The sequence below is a fragment of the Nyctereutes procyonoides genome, unplaced genomic scaffold, assembly GCF_905146905.1.
Source record: "Nyctereutes procyonoides isolate TBG_1078 unplaced genomic scaffold, NYPRO_anot_genome, whole genome shotgun sequence".
Lineage (NCBI taxonomy): Eukaryota > Metazoa > Chordata > Mammalia > Carnivora > Canidae > Nyctereutes > Nyctereutes procyonoides.
The window spans coordinates 18,544,273-18,564,887 of NW_026575048.1; the positions used below are offsets into that span (position 1 = coordinate 18,544,273).

Here is a 20,615-nt window from a genome sequence, read left to right on the forward strand (position 1 = left end):
CTCATTTTTATTTCTTTGCCTCCTCTCTGAGGAAGGAGTGTTTTGTTGATAAGGCTATAGCCATCTCTCTACCCATGCTCTGAATCTTCTATTATGCCCTCTATTTTCTAAAAATATTTTGTAACATCGTGAAGTGCCTCTCTATAATAGTCAATCTCTCCACCTCTCTACTTCTACTTCTAAATTCCTTAAAGATACAATAGTGTTAAATTCAATCCATTTTAATCGAGGTTCTGCACTCACCACACTACTGAACCTCTTCTTGACAAGGTCACTGATAACATCAAAGCCTAAAAAGCTTCTTCCAAAGTCTTATTTTCTCTAATCTCTGAACAGTGCTGACATCACTTAGCACCCCTGCCATTCTGAAAGCTAACTTTCTCTGGTGATTGACAGGTCTCCTCTTTGGTACAGGCCCTTTCCTCTCCTGTTTCACATGATTTCCCTAAATTATCTTATTTATATCTATGCCTTTTCAAATATGTATCTTTTTTTTAAATTTTTATTTATTTATGATAGTCACAGAGAGAGAAAGAGAGAGAGGCAGAGACATAGGCAGAGGGAGAAGCAGGCTCCATGCACCGGGAGCCCGATGTGGGATTCGATCCCGGGTCTCCAGGATTGCGCCCTGGGCCAAAGGCAGGTGCCAAACCGCTGCGTGACCCAGGGATCCCTCAAATATGTATCTTTTTAAAAAATATTTTATTTATTTATTCATAAGAGACAGAGAGAGAGAGAGGCAGAGACACAGGCAGAGGGAGAAGCGGGCCCCATGCAGGGAGCCTGATGTGGGACTCGATCCCAGGACTCCAGGATCATCCCCTGGGTCAAAGGCAGGCTCTAAACCACTGAGCCACCCAGGGATCCCCCTCAAATATATATCTTAATTTTAACTTTATCTCCTGAGCTCCAGACTTGTAAGTCAGACTGCTCACTGGGCCTTTTCACCAGGTTGTCTTTAAAACAGTGAAGTTGCACATGTGAGATGTATCATTTTTAGAATCCACGAATCCCCTCTTCTTGCAATGCCCACCCAAGACAATGCTACTCGTTACTTGAGCTAAAGACCCTGGAAATGTATGGAAGGAAAATCCATTTCCTCTTCTATACATTTTCTTTATTGTGGCACTGTTTCACATCATCCTCTCTTGTTATTTAGTACTGGCACATCCTTCCTTACTTGATCTCCTTCCTTTGCTTCCTTCCACTAATCTGGCCCTTCTACTACTGCTGGAGTTAGGTTTCTAAAATATACACCTCTTAGAAACTTTCAGGGGTTGCCCACTGCCAAGTTGCTGGGCACTATATTAAACGCTTCACAAATAAACTTCAACCTCTAAATTCACTTCTTGACCCTTTCTCCATGAATCCTGTACTCTAGCCATACTATAAACAATTCTCATCCTATAAACTCCTTATGTTAACATGTCCCACTGATCCTCCCCAAATTATTTTTTCACTTTCCTTCTCTGCTACAATCTTGCTTATCTTCAAAGGTCCTGCTCAAATACTTGGCCTTTTGTGAACTCTGCTCCAATTCCCACAGACTGAATGAGATCTCTCTCTCGGCTCTATATATCTCAAGACTTTGTAGAATCTTTGTTACAATACTTCTTACACTTTACCAGTGTTTCTTTTTCTTTTTTTTTTTTAAATGATTTTATTTATTCATTTGAGAGTGAGAATACAAGCGGCTGCGGGGGGGGGGGGGGAAGGAGGAGAGAGAGAAGTAGGCTCCCCACTGACCAGGGAGCCAGATGAAGGGCTCGATCCCAGGCCCCTGAGATCATGACCTGAGCCAAAGGCACTTGCTTAAACAACTGAGCCACCCAGGCACCCCTACAATTATTTATTTCTGTGTCTGTCTCATTAGATTACGACTTCTTAATGGCAGGGATTTTTTTTCCAATAAATTTCTAGCACATATTGAAATTCCTGGAACACAGAATCAGGTAATTAACATGTTTTTGAGTGAAGGTGAAATCTCTGGACTCTTTTCTAATAAAGTCTGTGATTTCTTTTCAATAATGTTAATGTAACAATGTCTGAAATGGTTACATCTAAATCAGAAGCTAAATATATATATAACAGAGTTCCCACACAAATGACTCTTTTAGGAACAAAAAACAAACTCCCAAGTCCAAATATCTTCTTACAATAACTACAAATTAATAGTAACACAACCAGATTTGTAAAGATGACATTTTGAGCTTAGAAACCTTAGCTTATAGCAACTGGATGCTATGAAAATGAATTGTTGAGAAATTTCTAATATTTATTTATACAACATCACACAGAACAGAAACCAAATGCTACAAACTCTGGTTAAATGAGTAAAATGATGCCTTTGTATAAAAATCTTCATTCTATTTTATGTCAACACGAGCAATGTCCAAGAATAAAACACACAAGGACACCTGGGTAGCTCAGTCAGTTGAGTGTGTAATTCTTGATTTTGGCTCAAGTCATGATTTCAGGGTTGTGAGATTGAGCCTCAAGTCAAGCTCTGTGCTTAGCATGGAGTCTGCTTGAGTTTTTTTCCCCTTTGCCCCTTCCCCTGCTTGTGCTCTCTAAAATAAATAAATAAATCTTAAAAAAAAAAAAAGAATAAAGCAAAAATTAAAGATACACACCTGTCCATGAATCGGTGATATAGATCCAGGGGACACAGTACGAGTAAAAGCTGATTTTTTCTGCCATGATGTATTAACAGTTAGGTTTGTAAAAGATACATTTTGATAATCAGTCACTGATGCTGGTTGATTTGAAGAAAGTGATCTGTAAACACAACATTTTCGCATAATTATACTTAATCATTTAAAATCTAATGAAGTACTACAAATTTTCTATTTGTATAAAATTTACTTTTTGTTTAAACACAACTGTGGAAATAAAAATTCATAAACAAAGTACTGATCTACATTTTTATTTATTAAATTTCAGTATGAAATTTGGAACAAAAGGTACTCTTGAAGAGCCCAGCATAGATTATAATATGATTAAGTAGCAGGCTGATACGAATACCTATTAGGTATTTATACATTTGCAAAGCTATGTAAAACTCACTGTTAGCTGAATACTTACTCAGAAGAAGTTGAGGTAGCAGATACAGATACTGTAGGGGGAAGTAAGGCCTTCTTAGGAGACGCAGATTTTTCACCTGACAGCATTTTTTCTACATAGTTGCAAGGAAACCAGCCAAAATTTCCTTGAAAACTACCGTAAAGCCAACCAGGTTCTCCTATGGTTTTTTCATCAACCTACCGAAACAAAAAGAAGGGTTAATATTGGTTAGAATGCCACAAGTTTACAAAGGAAGGAGATGTAGACTACGATATAGTAGCCTCATTTTCAGAATTAAGCCCATATAACTAAAAAACTAATGCATTTTCTATAAATTAATAGATCACTATCTCTAATGATTGACAAGTATTTTTATAAATTTAATTTTTAATGTTATCCAAGTTAAATACATAGTTTACAAAAAAAACCAGCATTCTACATAGCTTATGATGTAAGACTCCATCACTCATTATGCCGATTTCCACTCCTCATAGTAACTTGCCATTCTTAGTTGTTTTTCTGTATTATCTTCTCTATTTCTAAATAATGTATTTATGCTACTATTTTAAAAATTATTTTATTTATTTGACAGAGAGAGAGCAGGAGAGCACAAAGCAGGGGAAGTGGTAAGGGGAAAGAGAGAAGCAGGCTCTCTGCTCAGTACCCTGAACTCAATCTCAGAAGCCGGGGCTCGATCTCAGAACCCTGGGACCACGACCCAAGCTAAAGGCAGATGCTTAACTGACTGAGCCACCCAGGCACCCCTATACTACTATTTCTTGAATGTTTCAATTTTAGACATTATCTATTGGCTTTTGATTATGAAAAATCAACATTCTTAACTCTCTTGTACTGCATCTTCTTATTCTATCAATACTGCTATCTCAATTTTTTGGTTAAATTATATTCAATGTTTACATTTTTATGACTATGTAAATAAATTTTCACATCTGAATCATGCACTGTTCTAATAATTACACTTCCTTTCTTACAAACTTGTTATTTTCCTACAGTTAATCATTAATTTTTGTTTTGCTTAGTTTTTTTCTGTTCCTATCACAGAATCTTCTTGAACTAAGATCTGAACCAGAAAACTTCCTCTAAATACTATTTTTCAACTGGTAACACACATAGGTGATTTATAGTCTCATTTCTTTTCCCTTTTATTGCTGAGTAATATTACATTGTATAGATATACCACAGTTTGTTTATACACTTACCTAGTAATGGGTATTTGAGTTGTTTCCAGTTTTTGGCTATTACAAATAAAACTATGAACATTTGTCTTCATATATTGATCTTTTATCCTGCAACCCTGCTAAACTCACTTATTAGTACTATCAGAGCTAGCATAAGTAATAACTATAAAATGGTGTTCTGAAATAGAACAAAAGGAATCACTGCTAAAATATTATCCTGTATATCTAGTTTAAGACTAGTTTATTTTATTTTTTTAAATTTATTTTATTTTTTTAAGATTTTATTTATTCATGACAGAGAGAGACAGAGAGAGAGAGAGAGAGAGAGAGAGAGAGAGAGAGAGAGAGAGAGAGGCAGAGACACAGGTAGAGGGAGAAGCAGGCTCCATGCAGGGAGCCCGACGTGGGACTCGATTCCGGGTCTCCAGGATCAGACCCCAGGCTGAAGGCAGCGCTAAACTGCTGGGCCACCGGGGCTGCCCAAGACAAGTTTAAAATAGACAAGCCAGAGCACTAAAAATGAAGAGAGGAACACAAAAGACCCCAAGGAATTATGCAACATAAAGTAGCATGCACAGAAATATACCTGATTTAAACATTGGTCTCAAGCAAGGATCATTGACAGGTATGAATACTGGCATTCAAACACTAAATTCCTCCTTTTCCCACACACTTTTTTTTTTTTAAGATTTTATTTATTTATTCATGAGAGACACACACAGAGAGAGAGGCAGAGACACAGGCAGAGGGAGGAGCAGGCTCCATGCAAGGAGCCCGATGTGGGACTCGATCCCGCGTCTCCAGGATCACACCCTGGGCCAAAGGCAGGCACCAAATCGCTGAGCCACCCAGGCAGGGATCCTTCCTACAAACTTTTAAAAGCCTACTTTCTTTAACACTTTTTCCTAATATTTTTTTACCTTTCTAAGAAGAAAAGGCCCAATCATTTAATCTTTAGAATTTGACCAAGTTTGCTTTTTGAGGAGTCAATTTTAACCAATTGCACATCTGTTATTTATAGCCCTAATTAAATTTTACTTGTCAATCTACATAGACTTAAACTAGAAAATTTACCTAAGTTCTCACAGGTTTATGTAAACTATTACTTCAAAAATACCATTAACACATATGAACGCTAGAAAAACAGGCTGTCATGGAAAATATTACCAGGGCTCGGTGGGATATCTAATCTTTTTCACTTTCAATCAAATCTCTTCTGCTTCCTTCATCCATTAAACTGATCAGACCTTGCCTCCTATCTTACCAAGAATAAGGAAATAAATATCCAGCTAACATAATGTTCCTGTTGTTACTGCCACTAGACTGGCTTGATGACATGGGGGTGGTCTGCTGGTAGCTTTCCACTACCATCCTTCCTCTACTGTATTAGAATGTATTTCTCATCAGACTATCAGCTCATTATAAGCAGACTGTGTCTTATTTACTATATTCCTAGCCTAGCATAGTCCTCAAAAAATATTTGTTGACAGAATAAATAAAAGATATAACCAAAAATATAAGTAGGCTTTTGATCAAATGTGCCCAGAGATAGGTTGCATCTCTTCATTCTTGAACACAACTTCATCATCACCAACAGGTGGAGGAGGAACAGGAGGGCCACCAGACTGTGGTACTGTCAGAGGTAGCGATGGTAACAGAAGGAATGTGTAGCTGGGGACCATCTTGAGTGTTTGAACAGATGTTTCTGGTAAATCCTATGCCAAGTATCACTAAATATCTGCTTTGTAACTGGTAAAATACACCGAACTGGTGACCGTGCAGGGAAAAAAGAAAGCAGGCACTGGCTAGGTATTCTAGGTAGTATTACCTTAATTCACTAAGAAGAAAACCGAAGGAGAGACTAAAACTCAAGTTAGTATGTTTCTAAAGCCTGTATTCTTTCCATTATATCACAATAGTTATATCAAATGCTATTCTCTGCATCTTCTCTTATTCTCCATTTTATGTGGTTTGTGACTATATAATAAAGACCTTTTGTTGCAAAGAACAAGGGCCTGCATCTAGTTAGAGCTATATAATCTACCTCCTTTGATTTTTTTAATGGTTGCCAGAAAATGATCAGCTTCCTCAAATTTCATCCATAATTTATTAAAATAACAAAATCAGCATCACCTCTTATGATGTGATGCAACAGCATGATGTAAAGAACACGGGATTTGGAAATCAAAGAAATGTACTTGCAACCCACTCTGGCACTGTCCTGCTATTACATTTTCTGTAAGTCTAAGCTTCCTTACCTAGAATACGGCAGTAATAATATGCTACTCTGCAGAATGTCATCAGGACCAAATCAGATAAAGCTCAAGATAGGCTTTTATTTTTTAAAGATTTTATTTATTTATTCATGAGAGAGACAGAGAGAGAGGGACACAGGCAGAGGGAGAAGCAGGCTCCATGCAGGGAGCCTGATGCGGGATTCGATCCAAGGACTCCAGGATCACATCCTGGGCTAAACGCAGGTGCTAAACCACTGAGCCACCCAGGGATCCCCAAGATATGCTTTTTAAATGGTAAATCGCTATATAAAATGATAGTCATTATTATTAAAGAAAGTAATATATTACATTGTATTAAGCTTATTCATGAACAATAAAAACTATTTCTTACCTGTATTATATCCCCAGAATTAAAACTCATCTCATCATGGCTCCTGGCTTCAAAGCGATACAGTGCTTTATAATTCACCAAAGCACTAGCTGGCTCACCTAAAGAGAAGATAAGTGTCATTATTTGCTACTTTCATGTACACACACATCTTTGTAATGACTCAATATAAAGAGCTCATAAAATCAAAAGGAAAAAACTGAATATCAAACAGTAAAATGAAAATGCATTTGATATAGGCTTGTTAGGATTTAAATATCTTGTATAGTCAAAGAATCAATATAAAAGCAAACAAGGACGTTCAATTTCAGTAAAGTAGGAGGCAATGAAACAAAGACATGACTTGCAGGGTGTGCTACGCTCAGGGACGCCGGGGAAGGTGGAGGAGTGGTGGCTGACTAAGCCATGCAAGGCGGCCAAGCAGCAAGGTTTGTTCTGTGGCGCTCAGAATGTACCAGGGAAGAGACAGAGAGAAAGTTTGCAAATGAGGTTAGCAGTGAACAGGGTTCAGTGAAGAGCAAGCTGTAGGTTTACCAGGACGGTTCTAAAAGAAAAACAGAAGAGCTCACAGATACACTAGCCTTAATAAGATTATAAATATTTTATTTTATATGCAGAATAAATGCTTTAGCTTACAGAAATTTCAACACATGTATCATTAATAAGGATTCAAATATCTGTGTATCCAAAACAGATACAGCAATATGTAAAGTATCTTAGGAATGGACTCTAAGGTGTATCATAAAGCATATGAGAAAATTTTAATATGCAAATATTTAAAATTTTACTGCTTTTTCATGAAAACAAACAGTTTAGTTAACACTGGTTGAATAAACTATTTACAAATGTTTACTTCAATTATGAAAACCATGTCAGGGTCTGTTCATAGCTTGTCAGTGATTATGATCTTCTTTTCTACATGTTGTTTTAAGACTTCTACCCTCAGTCTGTTTTAATAAAGCCTATGCATTTCTCCAAGTTTAATTTAGAAAAAGTTTTCTGACTCAAAGGTTAACATCTGCTTAAATTTTTTTTTCCTCTCATCATAATCTTTTTTCTTATTGCTTTCATTGTTCTGTCTCAGAAAAATAAAATCTATTATTTTTATCCTTATCCTTACATTGTTTCTCCTCCACTTTCCGCTCCTCTTCTTGAACTTTCTCTTGTGCTTTTTCTTCCTGGAGTCGCTTTTGTTTTTCTTCTTCTTCCTTTCTAAGACTTTCCCTCCATAAGTTTTCTTTTCCTTGCTTTGCTTTCCTTTACATAAAAAAAAGAGTTTGCATAATGTCCTAAAATTTTTGTTAAGCAAAATATCAAATCTTCTTCCTCACAAACTATAGAAACATTACATATTTCTTATGTACTTATATATAATCTTATATATTTTCATACTTATTATATAGCAAAGACATATTAGTAGGGGATGTGGAAAAACAGTGGGGATCATGGATGAAGGGGAAAACCAACTACTTGAGGTCACCCTTGCACATACAGATGAGCTGAGGAGTAGGACCAACAATTTCCCAAACCCTCAAATTCCCTCCTGTCAGCCAACCTCCTAATTCCAAGAAGGGAAACTAAACTATTCAGAAAACATATCTAAAAAGTGTGTCTAAATGCTCTTCCTTTCTCCCCAGATTTTTCGTAAGGACTATATTCCAGCTCTTATTCCTACTCTTCTAGCTAAACCCTGTTTTCAAGATGTGGTCATTGCTGTGGAAATAGGAAATGCTTCTGGGCAGATTACTTTCTACATTGTCCCTTGGAAGTCTTTTCCATTGTTAGGTCCATGCTTGCATATGTGTTTGTGATGTGATATAACTGCAGCTTGGTTTTTAGCTGGGCAAGATGGTCTCTGATCAGATTTAGCTATTACAGTATTAAAACTAATGTTCACCATAGTTTTCTTTCTGGCATGTATTTTTATGGTCTTACTTGGAAGCGGAGCTGTCATCACTAAATTTAGCACCTTCTCCAAGCCTCTGCTCACACTATCAGGGACAGCAGAACTTGTGGCTGAATACAGCCTGGGAATTGTGGTTATTTATGCCCCACCAAGGAGGACATCTTGGCTTAAATCCATTTCTCAATTCCTAGAATTCCTGGAGAAATTTGGAAATTCTATAATCCCCAAAACTGCAGACCCACTTACTCAGCAACCTTTTCTTCCTCATTCCTGGACTGTCTTAGACTTCATACTCCTGGTTCATTACCCTATGACTAGCTTCCTCTTGACACTCTGCAAATCCTCCCATACCCTTTCTCACTCCAAAGAGTGCTTCCCCTAGCACTTTGTAACTGACATCTGGCTCTCCTTTGAGGGTCATACTTCTCTGCAGATCTTTCTTAATCTCCACTTCCCAGTTAGTTCCTCGGCAGCCTTTTCTGATATTCTTCCACACTTAAAGTGACCTAATCTAGCTTTTATTTGAATTCCCATAGATTATAAACACCACTATCAAAGTATTTACGTGTTTACTAGGATAAAGAAAGGCTAGAGAGTTAAGAGAATATAAAATTAAATTTTGGTAAACTTTCTTATGTAGGAGTTAGTAGATGAGAAACTGGGCCAGAACCAGAATGTACCTTAGAAGCTGGACAAAGGGCAAAGAGGCCATATCTCCAGGGTAAAAATCTGACTATAACCCAACAGCACGGGACAAGGAAGGAACCTTCCTAGGCAAATAGCTAGGAAATCAAGTTATATTTCTAAGACTCAGCTTTGGACTGATCTTACATGTGTTTCTGCTCAGATTTCTTCCCTCTTCTATAGCAGGATAACATGTGAGGAAGATGAATGAAATGAAAATATGTATTACTCATCTGGGTTGCTGGGCTAAAAAAATTACCAGTGATGAAGAGATATCAAGATACTTGCAATGTGTCATGAGAAAATTCTGAACACAGTGACTACCTACGTAGTCACTTCACAGTTCCCTTGTGCAATGTTCAGTGGCACTGTTAAGGGGCAGGTAAAAGTCTTCTTAATTTGAAGTCTTCACTGTTTCTGCTTCTATATTATTCTAGTGTCTCTTGTCAGAGCCCACAAAAGTTAGGGGCCTTGGAGTAAAGAGTACTACAGCAATCTGTTTAGTTGTCTCCATCTCCTACTGGAATGACAAGAGCTCAAGGAACAAGAAGTAAAACCAGAGTCTCCCTACATCACAGTAAAACAGAGACCAAAGTTTGCTGGGAGTGGTAACAGAGGTCTGCTATATGGTAATGTACGACACATCTTGCCTCCCTAGGAACTCTTAGCTCTTTCATGGGCATTACTTGTCTACTTGTCTCCAAGGTAAAGGAATGTTGGCTCCTTAGTATTTATTAAGAATACTGATTTCTGACACTAGAGAACTTGGGGGGAATTGAGGAACATATCAGATATAGGACCTTACAACAGAAAAAAACAAAACAAAACAAAACAAAACAAACATGCTGAGCCTCTAAATAAATGGTTCTATGCTTCAGATTCTGCGACTGTCTTACTTCTCCTTGCTATCAATGGAGGCAATTGATAAGCTCAGTGGTACAAAGAGACCTGCATCAACATGGCATTACACATTCCACCTGTAAAGTATTTGGTTTTGTGATCTTTCAGTAAATTAATAGATTTATAATGGAGAGATGGAAAGGGTGAGTGTAAGACATTTGTGCTTGGCTCATTAGCTACATTATTTTTATTTAATTCACAGTTACCTATGAAGCATGCATCAATATTTCTACTTTTCAGATGGAGAAACTGGGGTTCAAAAGGTAAAATGACTTGACCAAGGTCATCCAAATAGTAAGTTGTAGATCAAGAAATCTAATTCAGTTCTGATGCCAAAGCCTCTATTTTTCACTAATGGAACATAAAATTGATTACTATAATCTCAGTCCCTAAAAGAAGAACTAAATTTCCAAAACTGAGAATCTAATTAGCATCAAAAATAATCCTTTCATTTCCATTAAATTCTCATAGTCAAACTAAAGATATGGGCAACAAAATTAGAATTCAAATAGTAAAATAGTATAATAAATTTATCAACTGTATTACCTTATAGCCTCATCTTCAAGTTTCTTTTTCTGTATTAGCTCTGACCTTTTTCTTTCAATTTCCTTCAACTTGTCACGTTTGATCTTATGAAGCTGTTCAAGGGCTAACTGCTGTGTATTGTAGCTTTCTCTCAGTTCCTAAGGAAAAAATGAGAATAAGTCAATATACCATTGATTTAAATATAAGACAAGAATCTTATATACTAATGTGGCATTTTCATTAAGAGACAAAAATCTGAAAGCAAGTTAAACTCAAGTAAAAAGAGTAAAAGTTTTAAAATATGTAGATGATTTAAAAATCTTGAATAGAAGTATTTAAGTCCTGTAACCACTGAGGACAAATTCACTTCTAAGGAACAAAGATAAGCCAATTTCATAAGCCAAATCTTTGATTTGATACTTTATATTTAATATAAACCCCAATTACTAAAAATATGGGGAAACAGGGGTGCCTGGGTGGCTCAGTCAATTGAGCATCTGACTCTTGGTTTCAGGTCATGTCATGATCTCAAGGTAGTTCAATCAAGCCTTGTGCTGGGTTCCGTTCTCAGTGTGGAGTCTGCCTAAGATTCTTTCCTTCTCCCTCTGCCACTCCCTGTCACTAGCACATGCTCTATTTCTAGAATAAATGAATAAATCTTTAAAAAAATATATGGGGAAACAATCTGATTATTAGAAGAGGAATTTTGATATTTTTTACATATGTAGTTTAACCAAGTACCTCTAACTTGTTCAGTAAGATGCTGAACACAGAAGCAATTATTGAGTAATTTACTTAGAACTAAAAACTGAAAAGATAGTATCTACCTAAAATCATGACTAGAGTAAGTCAAAATAATGAAAAGTATTGCAAACAGGAATTGAAATAAACATTTGCTTATTGAGCATCTAGTTCTATGCAGTGCCAGGGGATCAAATCCAGGGCCCTCTTCCTCTCAAGTTTGCAGTTTTTGCCTTCAAAGAGCTCAAAATATCAAAGTAAAGAAAAGTACTAAAATGTGGGATAGAGATAAGCACCTTAGCAGAAACCTGTGGTCCTTTGTTTAGCATTTTCCTTCCATCTTCTAACAGCATCTTTCCCACAGCATCTGCCCCAACCCTAGTCTGTGCAGTTGTGAGGATCTGTCAGTCTACCCATACCCCCTCAGGTGTAGTCATTTAATCCAGGCCTAACAATCAATCATGGCACCCCCACCTCCCTCCAAGCTGGGCCAGAATCCTTTCCTGGGATTCAGATAGACTGAAGACAGGAGAAAGAAGTCTTTCTTCCTCTAAAACTCATTAGACTGGGATAAGGTAACCCTGGAGCTGTCCCACTACCAAGTGAGGCCACCTGGGTAAAAATTAAATCAATGTAGGAAAGAGGGAAGCAAAGACTAGAGGCAGAGAGAGGAAGGCCTAGGGAACTGAATCTCCCAACTGTATTCCTGTGCCTAGGAACTGCACCTGCCCAGTAGCATCTCTACTGACTCAGCAGTCCTGGTAAGCTCCAGTAACTACTCTCATTAGCTTAACTATTTTGTTTTTGTTTGTTTTTAAAGATTTCATTTATTCATTCATGAGAGACGCAAAGAGAGAGAGAAGCAGGCTCCATGCAGGGAGCCCGAAGCAGGACTCAATCCTGGGTCTCCAGGATCACACCCTAGGCCAAAGGCGGTGCTAAACTGCTGAGCCACCTGGGCTGCCCAGCTTTAACTATTTTGAACTGAGTTTCTTTTACATGAAATCTACAGAATCCTAAACAAGAAAATATAAAAAGGCTGGAGTAAGGAAGAGAGAAAAAAACACCCCAAAAACAACCTACTCCCCCTCCCCCCCAAAAAAACCCTAAAGTAATCAAGAGGTTTCATGGCAGAGGTGGAACCTTCAACAGTACAGGTGACCCTCAAATAACTGGGTTTGAACTGTGTGTCTACCTAACACAGATTTTAAAAAATAAATACAGCATAGTACTGTAAATGTGTTTTCTTTTCCTTATGATTTTAATTTTTTCTCTAGCTTAATTTTAAGAATACAGTATAATATACATATAACATAAAATTTGTGTTTATCACTGTGTACGTTATAGGTTAGGTGTCCAGTCAATAGTAGGCTATTAGTAAATTTTTGGGAAGTCAAAAGTTGTACACTAATTTTCAACTATATTGGGCATTGGCTCCCCTAACCCATATTGTTCAAGGGTAGAATATGTATTTGGAAGAACGTTATGGTAAAAAATGTTTTTGGGTGTCTACCTATACACACAATAACAAAGCTCTAAACCAAAAAATCCTCCAAAACAAAACAAAAACTCAATTTTTTTTCAGAAATATTTTACAGGTGAACCCTTTTAACTTGATTGAAATGAGAGATATGATCTGAGTGCAATGTGGTGTAAGACTGTCCAAAATGTCTGAGATCAACACTTGCAGTTTAAGCCAATAATAATACAAATAATGCACTCAGAGCAAAGTTTCCACAAATCTCAGCTTTGTTAGTTCTCTTAGTTGTGTCTTTCTCTAAATTCTACTGAAAAGCAGAAGAATATAGTGGTTACAAACTATGGAGAAGCAGTTTGGCTTAGTGATAAGGACTCTGGGAACATAGGTCTGAATCTGGCTCTGTCAGGGGTAAGCTGAGTAACGTTAGGAAAGTTACTTTGCAGTTTCCTCATCTGTAAAATGTAGTTAATTATAGTACATGCCTCACAGTGTTGTTGTGAGGATTAAATGGGTTAATATCCATAAAGTGTTTATTACAATTGTGAAGGGCACAGACCAAGTTCATAATAATTTTAGCTATTATTATTAGCTAAGGTCATAAAGGAAAAGAATTATAAGTTATCCTATTTTTTTTTAAGTTATACTTTTTTTTAAGATTTTATTTATTTATTTGAGAGAGAGGGAGAAGCAGATTCTTCACTGAACAGAGAGCCCAATGCAGAACTCGATCCAAGGACCGTGAGATTATGACCTGAGCTGAAGGCAGATGCTTATTAACCAGCTGATGCTTAACCACCCAGGTGCTCCAAGAATTGAAGTTTAAAAGGACAGTTAAAAGGAGCCAAATTAATGCCTGATCATCTTATCTGCAAGATTAGCACTCTGACTTGTCCTGTAAGATACTGCTCTAAATCTTCCTTTATCAGCTCCATTCCTCTAATGTCTGAGTTCATGAGCTTCCCATGCTCCCCAAGGCATCCTGTGCCTTCCTCTACCACAGCCAGTGTCTTCTGACTATATGATTATCTCCTCCACTGGAATGAGTTTCTTGACAACAGGGCTGACTTTCATCAAGGTATGCCCACCCAAGAAGGCTTAGTATAGTGTGGATATTTAATTAGTATTTATTATATGAATGAAAATGCATTAAAAAGTCTATACATATTAATAAGAATTGAAGAGCACCATAAGGCTTGCCAGAAACTTCCTCTGCCTGACTGCAATACCCTTAGCAATTGTTTTCAACTAGACTCACAGGATTAAGTCATTGCTTCGAGAAGGCCCCGGTTCAATAGATGAGTTAACTGAGGACAAGTAAACTAAACAGCACTATGGACAGAGCTGTTGTAGTTTTTTTTTTTTTTTAAAGATTTTATTTCTTTATTCATGAGAGAGACAGAGAGAGAGAGGCAGAGACACAGGTAGAGGGAGAAGTTGCAGACACTGATGCTTTCACCCCAGATACTTCATCACTATTCTATGTAACTACCATCCCAATGCCAGTACCAAACTACAGACATTTAACACAGCCATGAAGTATTACTTAATACAGAGTTCATATTCAAAAATGTCCCCACAGCATAAATATTATCCTCAGTAATAGCTTTTCTGATCCATGATCCAATCAAGGGTCATACACTGCATTTCACTGTCATGAGTGTCCTTTAGTCGTGGTTCTTTGGTCTTCTTAAATCTGGAAGATTTCCTCCATCTTTTATGAGAGTCACAATTTTAAAGTGTGGGTTAGTCAGCTGTTTTATAGGCCAAATCACAATTTGGGTGTGTCTAATTATTTCCTTACACTTAGATGAAATATTTTTGGCAAAAATAGTATAGAGGTGATGTATTTCTTTCAGTGCAATATATCAGGAGACACAAAAAGTTGGTTTACACCATCTTGGTAATCTTAAATTTGACCACTTGGTTAAGACTGGTTTACTTAGTTTTAGGCCTGGGTGTACCTCAACATTACTCAACAAAGCATTCACAAAAATTTTTAAATCTAGCATCTATTTCTATTGTTTTCATTGCTCAGAGTACTTATTCTACCATCCTGGTAGAAATGGAAGATTTAACTCGCTGAACTTTAACCACCAACACTGAATACCTCCTATAGTGACAGGAAGTAACTTTATATTCTAATTTTGCTTAAAGAAAGCATGTGATGTTTTTTTCCAAAGGCCAGGCCTTAAAAGATATTCAATTGACAAAATACAGCTCAGCTGAATAATGTGATATAATCAAGATAAAAAATTTTGATTAGTCACAAAAAAAAAATCATAGCAGAATGCAAATTAGCTCCTCAAACATCCAAAAAGCCTCCAAAACAAAATAAAAAACCCTGAACATCTGTCTAGCACTTTAAAGTGCTTTTACACATAATACCTACGTTTAATCTGATAATCATTCTTATAAAATAGATATGATGACCATTTCTGAGGCTGAGAAGATTGATTTGCCTAATTTTGAACTGTCTCCACTATGTCACTCAAACTCCAAATCATACCACAGATTCTAAATTTACTTTCACTTAAATTCACTTTCAGCTAAATTTCTAAAGTATCTTTATTAGGTAGGAAACATTTTTAAGATTAAATGATTTAAAGGGATATGACAAACGGTATTTCATGTCCATTCTAAAGGGGGGTACCTGAGTTAAGAACACAAAAACAGCATTCTGAGTAAGAGGAGGCAACATCAAGTCTCCGTGATGACCACTAAACCAACCCTAGTATGCCCAGAGCCTGTTAAACAACAAGAGGGATCACCTGCCTCTATCCTGAATCTGATGGGCCTTCAGTAAAATTCAATTTTAGAAGCACTGTCTAGAGTAACCAAGGACTAGTCAGTAAAGCCAGAATGACAAAGTCCCAATGGAAACGTTTAGGATAGAGGTCTATGATAAGCCCCAATTCTGGTGTTTACAGATTCTACTTTCTCTCTAAGGAATAGTATCTCCTCAGTCATTATCTCAAATCAGCAGGGGTGACCTTCCAATGCACTGAAAGTACTGTGGAGATTTAGGGTGATTCCTACCCTAATAAAAACCACAAAATAATTTGTATGGCACATGATAGTCCAGAAAGCCCTTCTCTCTCTCTCTCTCTCTCTCTCTCTATATATATATATATATATATATATATATATATATATATGCTATCTCAAAACTTGCCCTAAGACTCTATAAAGAATAGACATTGTCAGCTTCATCTTATAAATGAAGAAAGCAAAATTTGGAAGTTAAATGACAGTTACACAGCTAGCAAGTGGCATGGGTAGGACTAGAACTCATTTCTTCAGATTCCGAAGTCGGTACTTTTCTCACTGTTAACTCACTACTAAAGATAGGACACTGTGTCCTTATTAAAGGAATAAGGGCCTGTCAAATGTCTCATCTTTGAACCCACAGGCTTTGCTATGTGTCTTGGTGCGACTTGATCAAAAGTAAAAATTATCACTAATCCTGTATATGAATATTATAGGGTCCAGAACATAATTCCTTCAAATAATTTTAAATAGTTTACATAACCACCATGCCAATGCTAGTAGCAAGCTACCACAGTAGGCTAAAGGAGTGCTCACTCCAGATGCTCTGTCTCAAAGACCACAGATTAGAACTCATTGCTTGTTTTCCTCCAACACTAAGGACAATTCTCTCTCACCTGTCAACCCACCTGGCGTTCCTTGTCATTCTTTATCACCCAAATTCTCATCTCTAGAATGCTGTTTATCTCTTGATCTGACCCAATCTCCTACCCACCCTTCCTCTCCTCAAACCCTTCCACTGCCTAGGAACTCCCTATTTGTGATCTAGGAAGCTCCTGGCATATCTACACAGCTTCTCTGAAAGAAAATTCCCTTAACCTTTTAGTCCTTTTGGCTAATCCTTCAGGATACTGTTTTTCCTCTATTTCTCTCTCAGTTTTTTTTTTTACCACATATTCCATTTACATCAGGGTGAGGGGATAACTAAAGTTATTTTCCTTGCTCTTCATTGCCATTCCAGACCATTATCTCTCTTCCCTCTCACAAAGTCTTGCTTTTCTGAGGCTTATACCATCTTGCAACACCACCCTCCTCTTCCTCTTTATTGTCACCTCTTGATCATCTGGTCCGATCCTCATTCATTAATCTTCACTACTCTCCAAGGTTTTGACATCCATATGGACTTGATCAAAACTTCAACTCTCCTTTTTACTCCACTTAATCCACCATTTCCATTTTTATACTTTGAATTTTGTCATCCCTAGAAACAGAACTATCATTGGTTAAATATCCCATTCTTCAAACATAAGTTCTTATCCTCTGAACTCGTCTTATACTTGGTACACTCACTGACTCCATCACTCTCTTATCAGCACCCTTTCCTCTCCTCACACTCTTTCATGTCCATTCCATATTTCAGAGTTTATCTTTACTGTAATTGTCATGTCAAAATCTGCAACTCCTTGTCCCTCCCTCGTTGTCATGTCTATTAAAACCTCAAACTTGTATGAACCCATGAACCTACTTCATCAGTCTTCATTGTGCTTTTATCTAAGAAGATGAAATTTGGTGGGGGAAAAAAATCATACAATTAGGCATGCTGCTTTCAATTTATATTTATGACCTCCAACTTCACACAGGCATTCAACATTGCTCAGCACACCTACTGTTTTCCTTTACCAAACATGGACCCCCTACCCCCACTAAGATGTCTATTTCATGCCTAGTTCTCTCTCTGGAAACAAAACTATCTCATCTTTCCTAATCTGGGAATTTGGGAGTTCCCAAAACTTCTTAATCTTCCATCCATTCTTCTTGCTACCAGCTAATAATCTTGCCTCATTAAACCACCAGATTGGAATTCCTTCATCTTTCCATTTCAAAAATCAATAAAACTTCCTATATCTGTACCCAACTTCTAGTCTGGTTGGACTTATTCCATGTCCTCAACTACCCAGGAAGATTCCCTGTAATTGTCCAATTTGCTTCTGATTTTAAGTCTTAAAGTGTCAGCTTCCTACTCTCCACAAGCAAATTTAGCTGCATTCACGCTCATCTTTTCCCCATATGTTACACTCGAGGTCTCTTTATCTAATCCTTAAATCTATGCTCTGGATTATATCTCAATCTGGTTCCCTCAGACTCGGTTTTATCAATCACTGCCACCTTATATATTCAACATTAAGCTCTCCCTTCCTTCCTCCCTCTCCTTCCTCTCCATCTCCTTCAAGTTTTTTTATTTTTTTTAAGATTGTATTTATTTATTTGAGTAAAAGAGAGTGCACATGCGCACTTGAGAGAGCACAAGCAGGGGAAGCAGCAGAGGGAGAGGGAAAGGCAGGCTCCCCACTGAGCAGGGAGCCCAACTCAGGGCTCCATCCCAAGACACTGGATCATGACTTGAGCCTAAGGCAGATTGCTTAACCGACTGAGCCACCCAGGTGCCCCCATTTTTTTGCATTTAAGAAATAGCCTTAACAGAAAAAAATACACGGAGTCACAAGTGTTCCTAGAATGTGGGATCCATGGTTCTCTGCTGTTTTCTAATTCCTTTCTACTTTTTTTTCCCATAAAGTCTATATGTTAACTCTAAAATGCTGCGTATTTTCTGAGAACATTCAAAACCGCTCATTAACTCCACAAGTATTTATTGCCACCCACTAACATTCCACATACTCCTACAGGTGCTGGGAATTCAGCAATGAGATTTTTGGCTTGGCCAGGCAGTACAGACGTGGTCAGTTACCTCACCAGCTCTAGTCTCTCCATTTCCATTCCTCTGTCCTGACAGAAACTCTCTCTCTCTCCCACATAAGCATATGTCTCACAGAAAGCTGATACCACCTTCAAGGGTGGTCTCAATTATTCTCTCCTCAGTTTTCTTGAGATAAAACTGACAAATACAAATCGTATATGTTTAAGGTGTACACCGTGATATTTCAATATAGGTAGGTACACACTGGGAAACGATCACCATAACTAAGTCAATTATCTACCTCACATAGTTACCATTTTTCTCTCCTATCTTAGCAAATCTCAAGCATACAACATGATATTGCTAACTAGAGTAGCCATGCTGTACATCACATCCCAAAACTTATCCATTTTGCATAACTGAAACTTTCTTTTGTCCTTCAAGTCTTTCTTAAATGAAAAAAAAAAAAAACACTTTTCCTTTGACTTCATGCCTTCTTTGCACTCTCCTTCCCGAGCTGTTCACACTCACTCAGCCCTTCCTCAACTCCCATTCATTCCTTATCTGCTGCAGTTCAGCTTCTGCTCACTTAACTAAAACGGCACTTTCAGAATGGTCTTCAAGGTCTCAGTGACAATTCCATGGATATTCTCAGCACTATGTTAAAGGACTGCTCTGCAGTGCTTTGCAGAGTGACTACATGAGGCTCTTTTCTTCTTGCTTTCCATAACAACACAGTCTCCTAACTACTTTGAACCCCTCTTAGTTCTAATCCTAAATTTGCCTCTGATGAAAGTATCAACAAGCAGTGAAAGGCTGGAAGGCAGGAAGCAGAAAGAAGAAAGTAAAACAAGAGCCAAGAATAATCTGCTGGCCTGTGGAGAATCAAATGCTAACTGAAATAATCACTTGTGTGTGAGTACAGCCTACAATCATTGTCAAACTTCATTCTGTAGATGGAAGAAATGTAGGGTGAAATTTCTGTGCAACCTATAGCATAAGTTCTAAGACGAGATGATCTGGCCATTCATGCTACAACCATAAAGTAAAGGCTGATATCATCTTTCCAACTTGCACCCTTTGCTTAAATAACAAATAAGTTGTACTTATCATGTTCTTGTCTTCACTGTGTGTGAAGACATATACATATATATTCAACTGCCCTTCTGCTATAGAATGCACAATCAAAATCTAGGGTCAGCAAGAGGTAAATACAAAGCACCTTTCTTTGTATTAAAACAGAAATTCACTGAGTATTTGAAATACTCTGTGTGCTACAAATGACAAAGTGAGCTACTTATGTATATGATTTAAACATCTTTATCTGAAGTGCAAGCATGTCTAAACATGAGGCCTGTAACTAGATGTAACTAAAGCTGCTCCTGTATTACTGGTTCTCTAAGATTTTCAAGCAGCCTGGTACATACATGACATAACCTTGCCCCACATTTCAGAAGGTGTAAATTTTATTTTAAACAATGATTTTCAGTAATATGGGTAAATGATTAAATCTCACATTCTTTTAGCTTTCTTTTTCATTGAATCAGAAATCATCCCAGCAGGAGCTCAATGCACAGGGATATTATAAGGGAAATAGGTAGTTATCTCTAAGTGTCTTGGGCTTCTCATGAGACAGGTTACTCCAGGCAACCCTATGAATTTCTGGCATTAGACTCAAACAGGCAGTTAGACAGCAGAAGGCTACTCAAGCAAACAGAAAGAAAAAAGGTCCACATTGTGTACGTTATTTCAAACAAAGATACTCAGATAAATGCAAAGAATAGTCTAGTTTTTAAGAAAAGAAAACAGTAA

At 37.4% G+C, this 20,615-nt stretch overlaps 1 protein-coding gene across 9 annotated transcripts in view; it reads right to left on the reverse strand.

The window, feature by feature from the left end:
* Nucleotides 1-20,615, reverse strand: part of ITSN2 (intersectin 2) — a 128,006-nt gene that overhangs the window by 51,175 nt on the left and 56,216 nt on the right. For all 9 annotated transcript variants that reach the window (XM_055327238.1, XM_055327232.1, XM_055327235.1 and 6 more), the window contains 5 exons: nt 10,924-11,060; nt 8,008-8,144; nt 6,891-6,988; nt 3,085-3,260; nt 2,634-2,778 (listed from right to left, as the gene is read on the reverse strand). In XM_055327238.1, the coding sequence (XP_055183213.1) occupies nt 2,634-2,778; nt 3,085-3,260; nt 6,891-6,988; nt 8,008-8,144; nt 10,924-11,060 (693 nt within the window). The remainder of the gene's footprint in view (nt 1-2,633; nt 2,779-3,084; nt 3,261-6,890; nt 6,989-8,007; nt 8,145-10,923; nt 11,061-20,615) is intronic.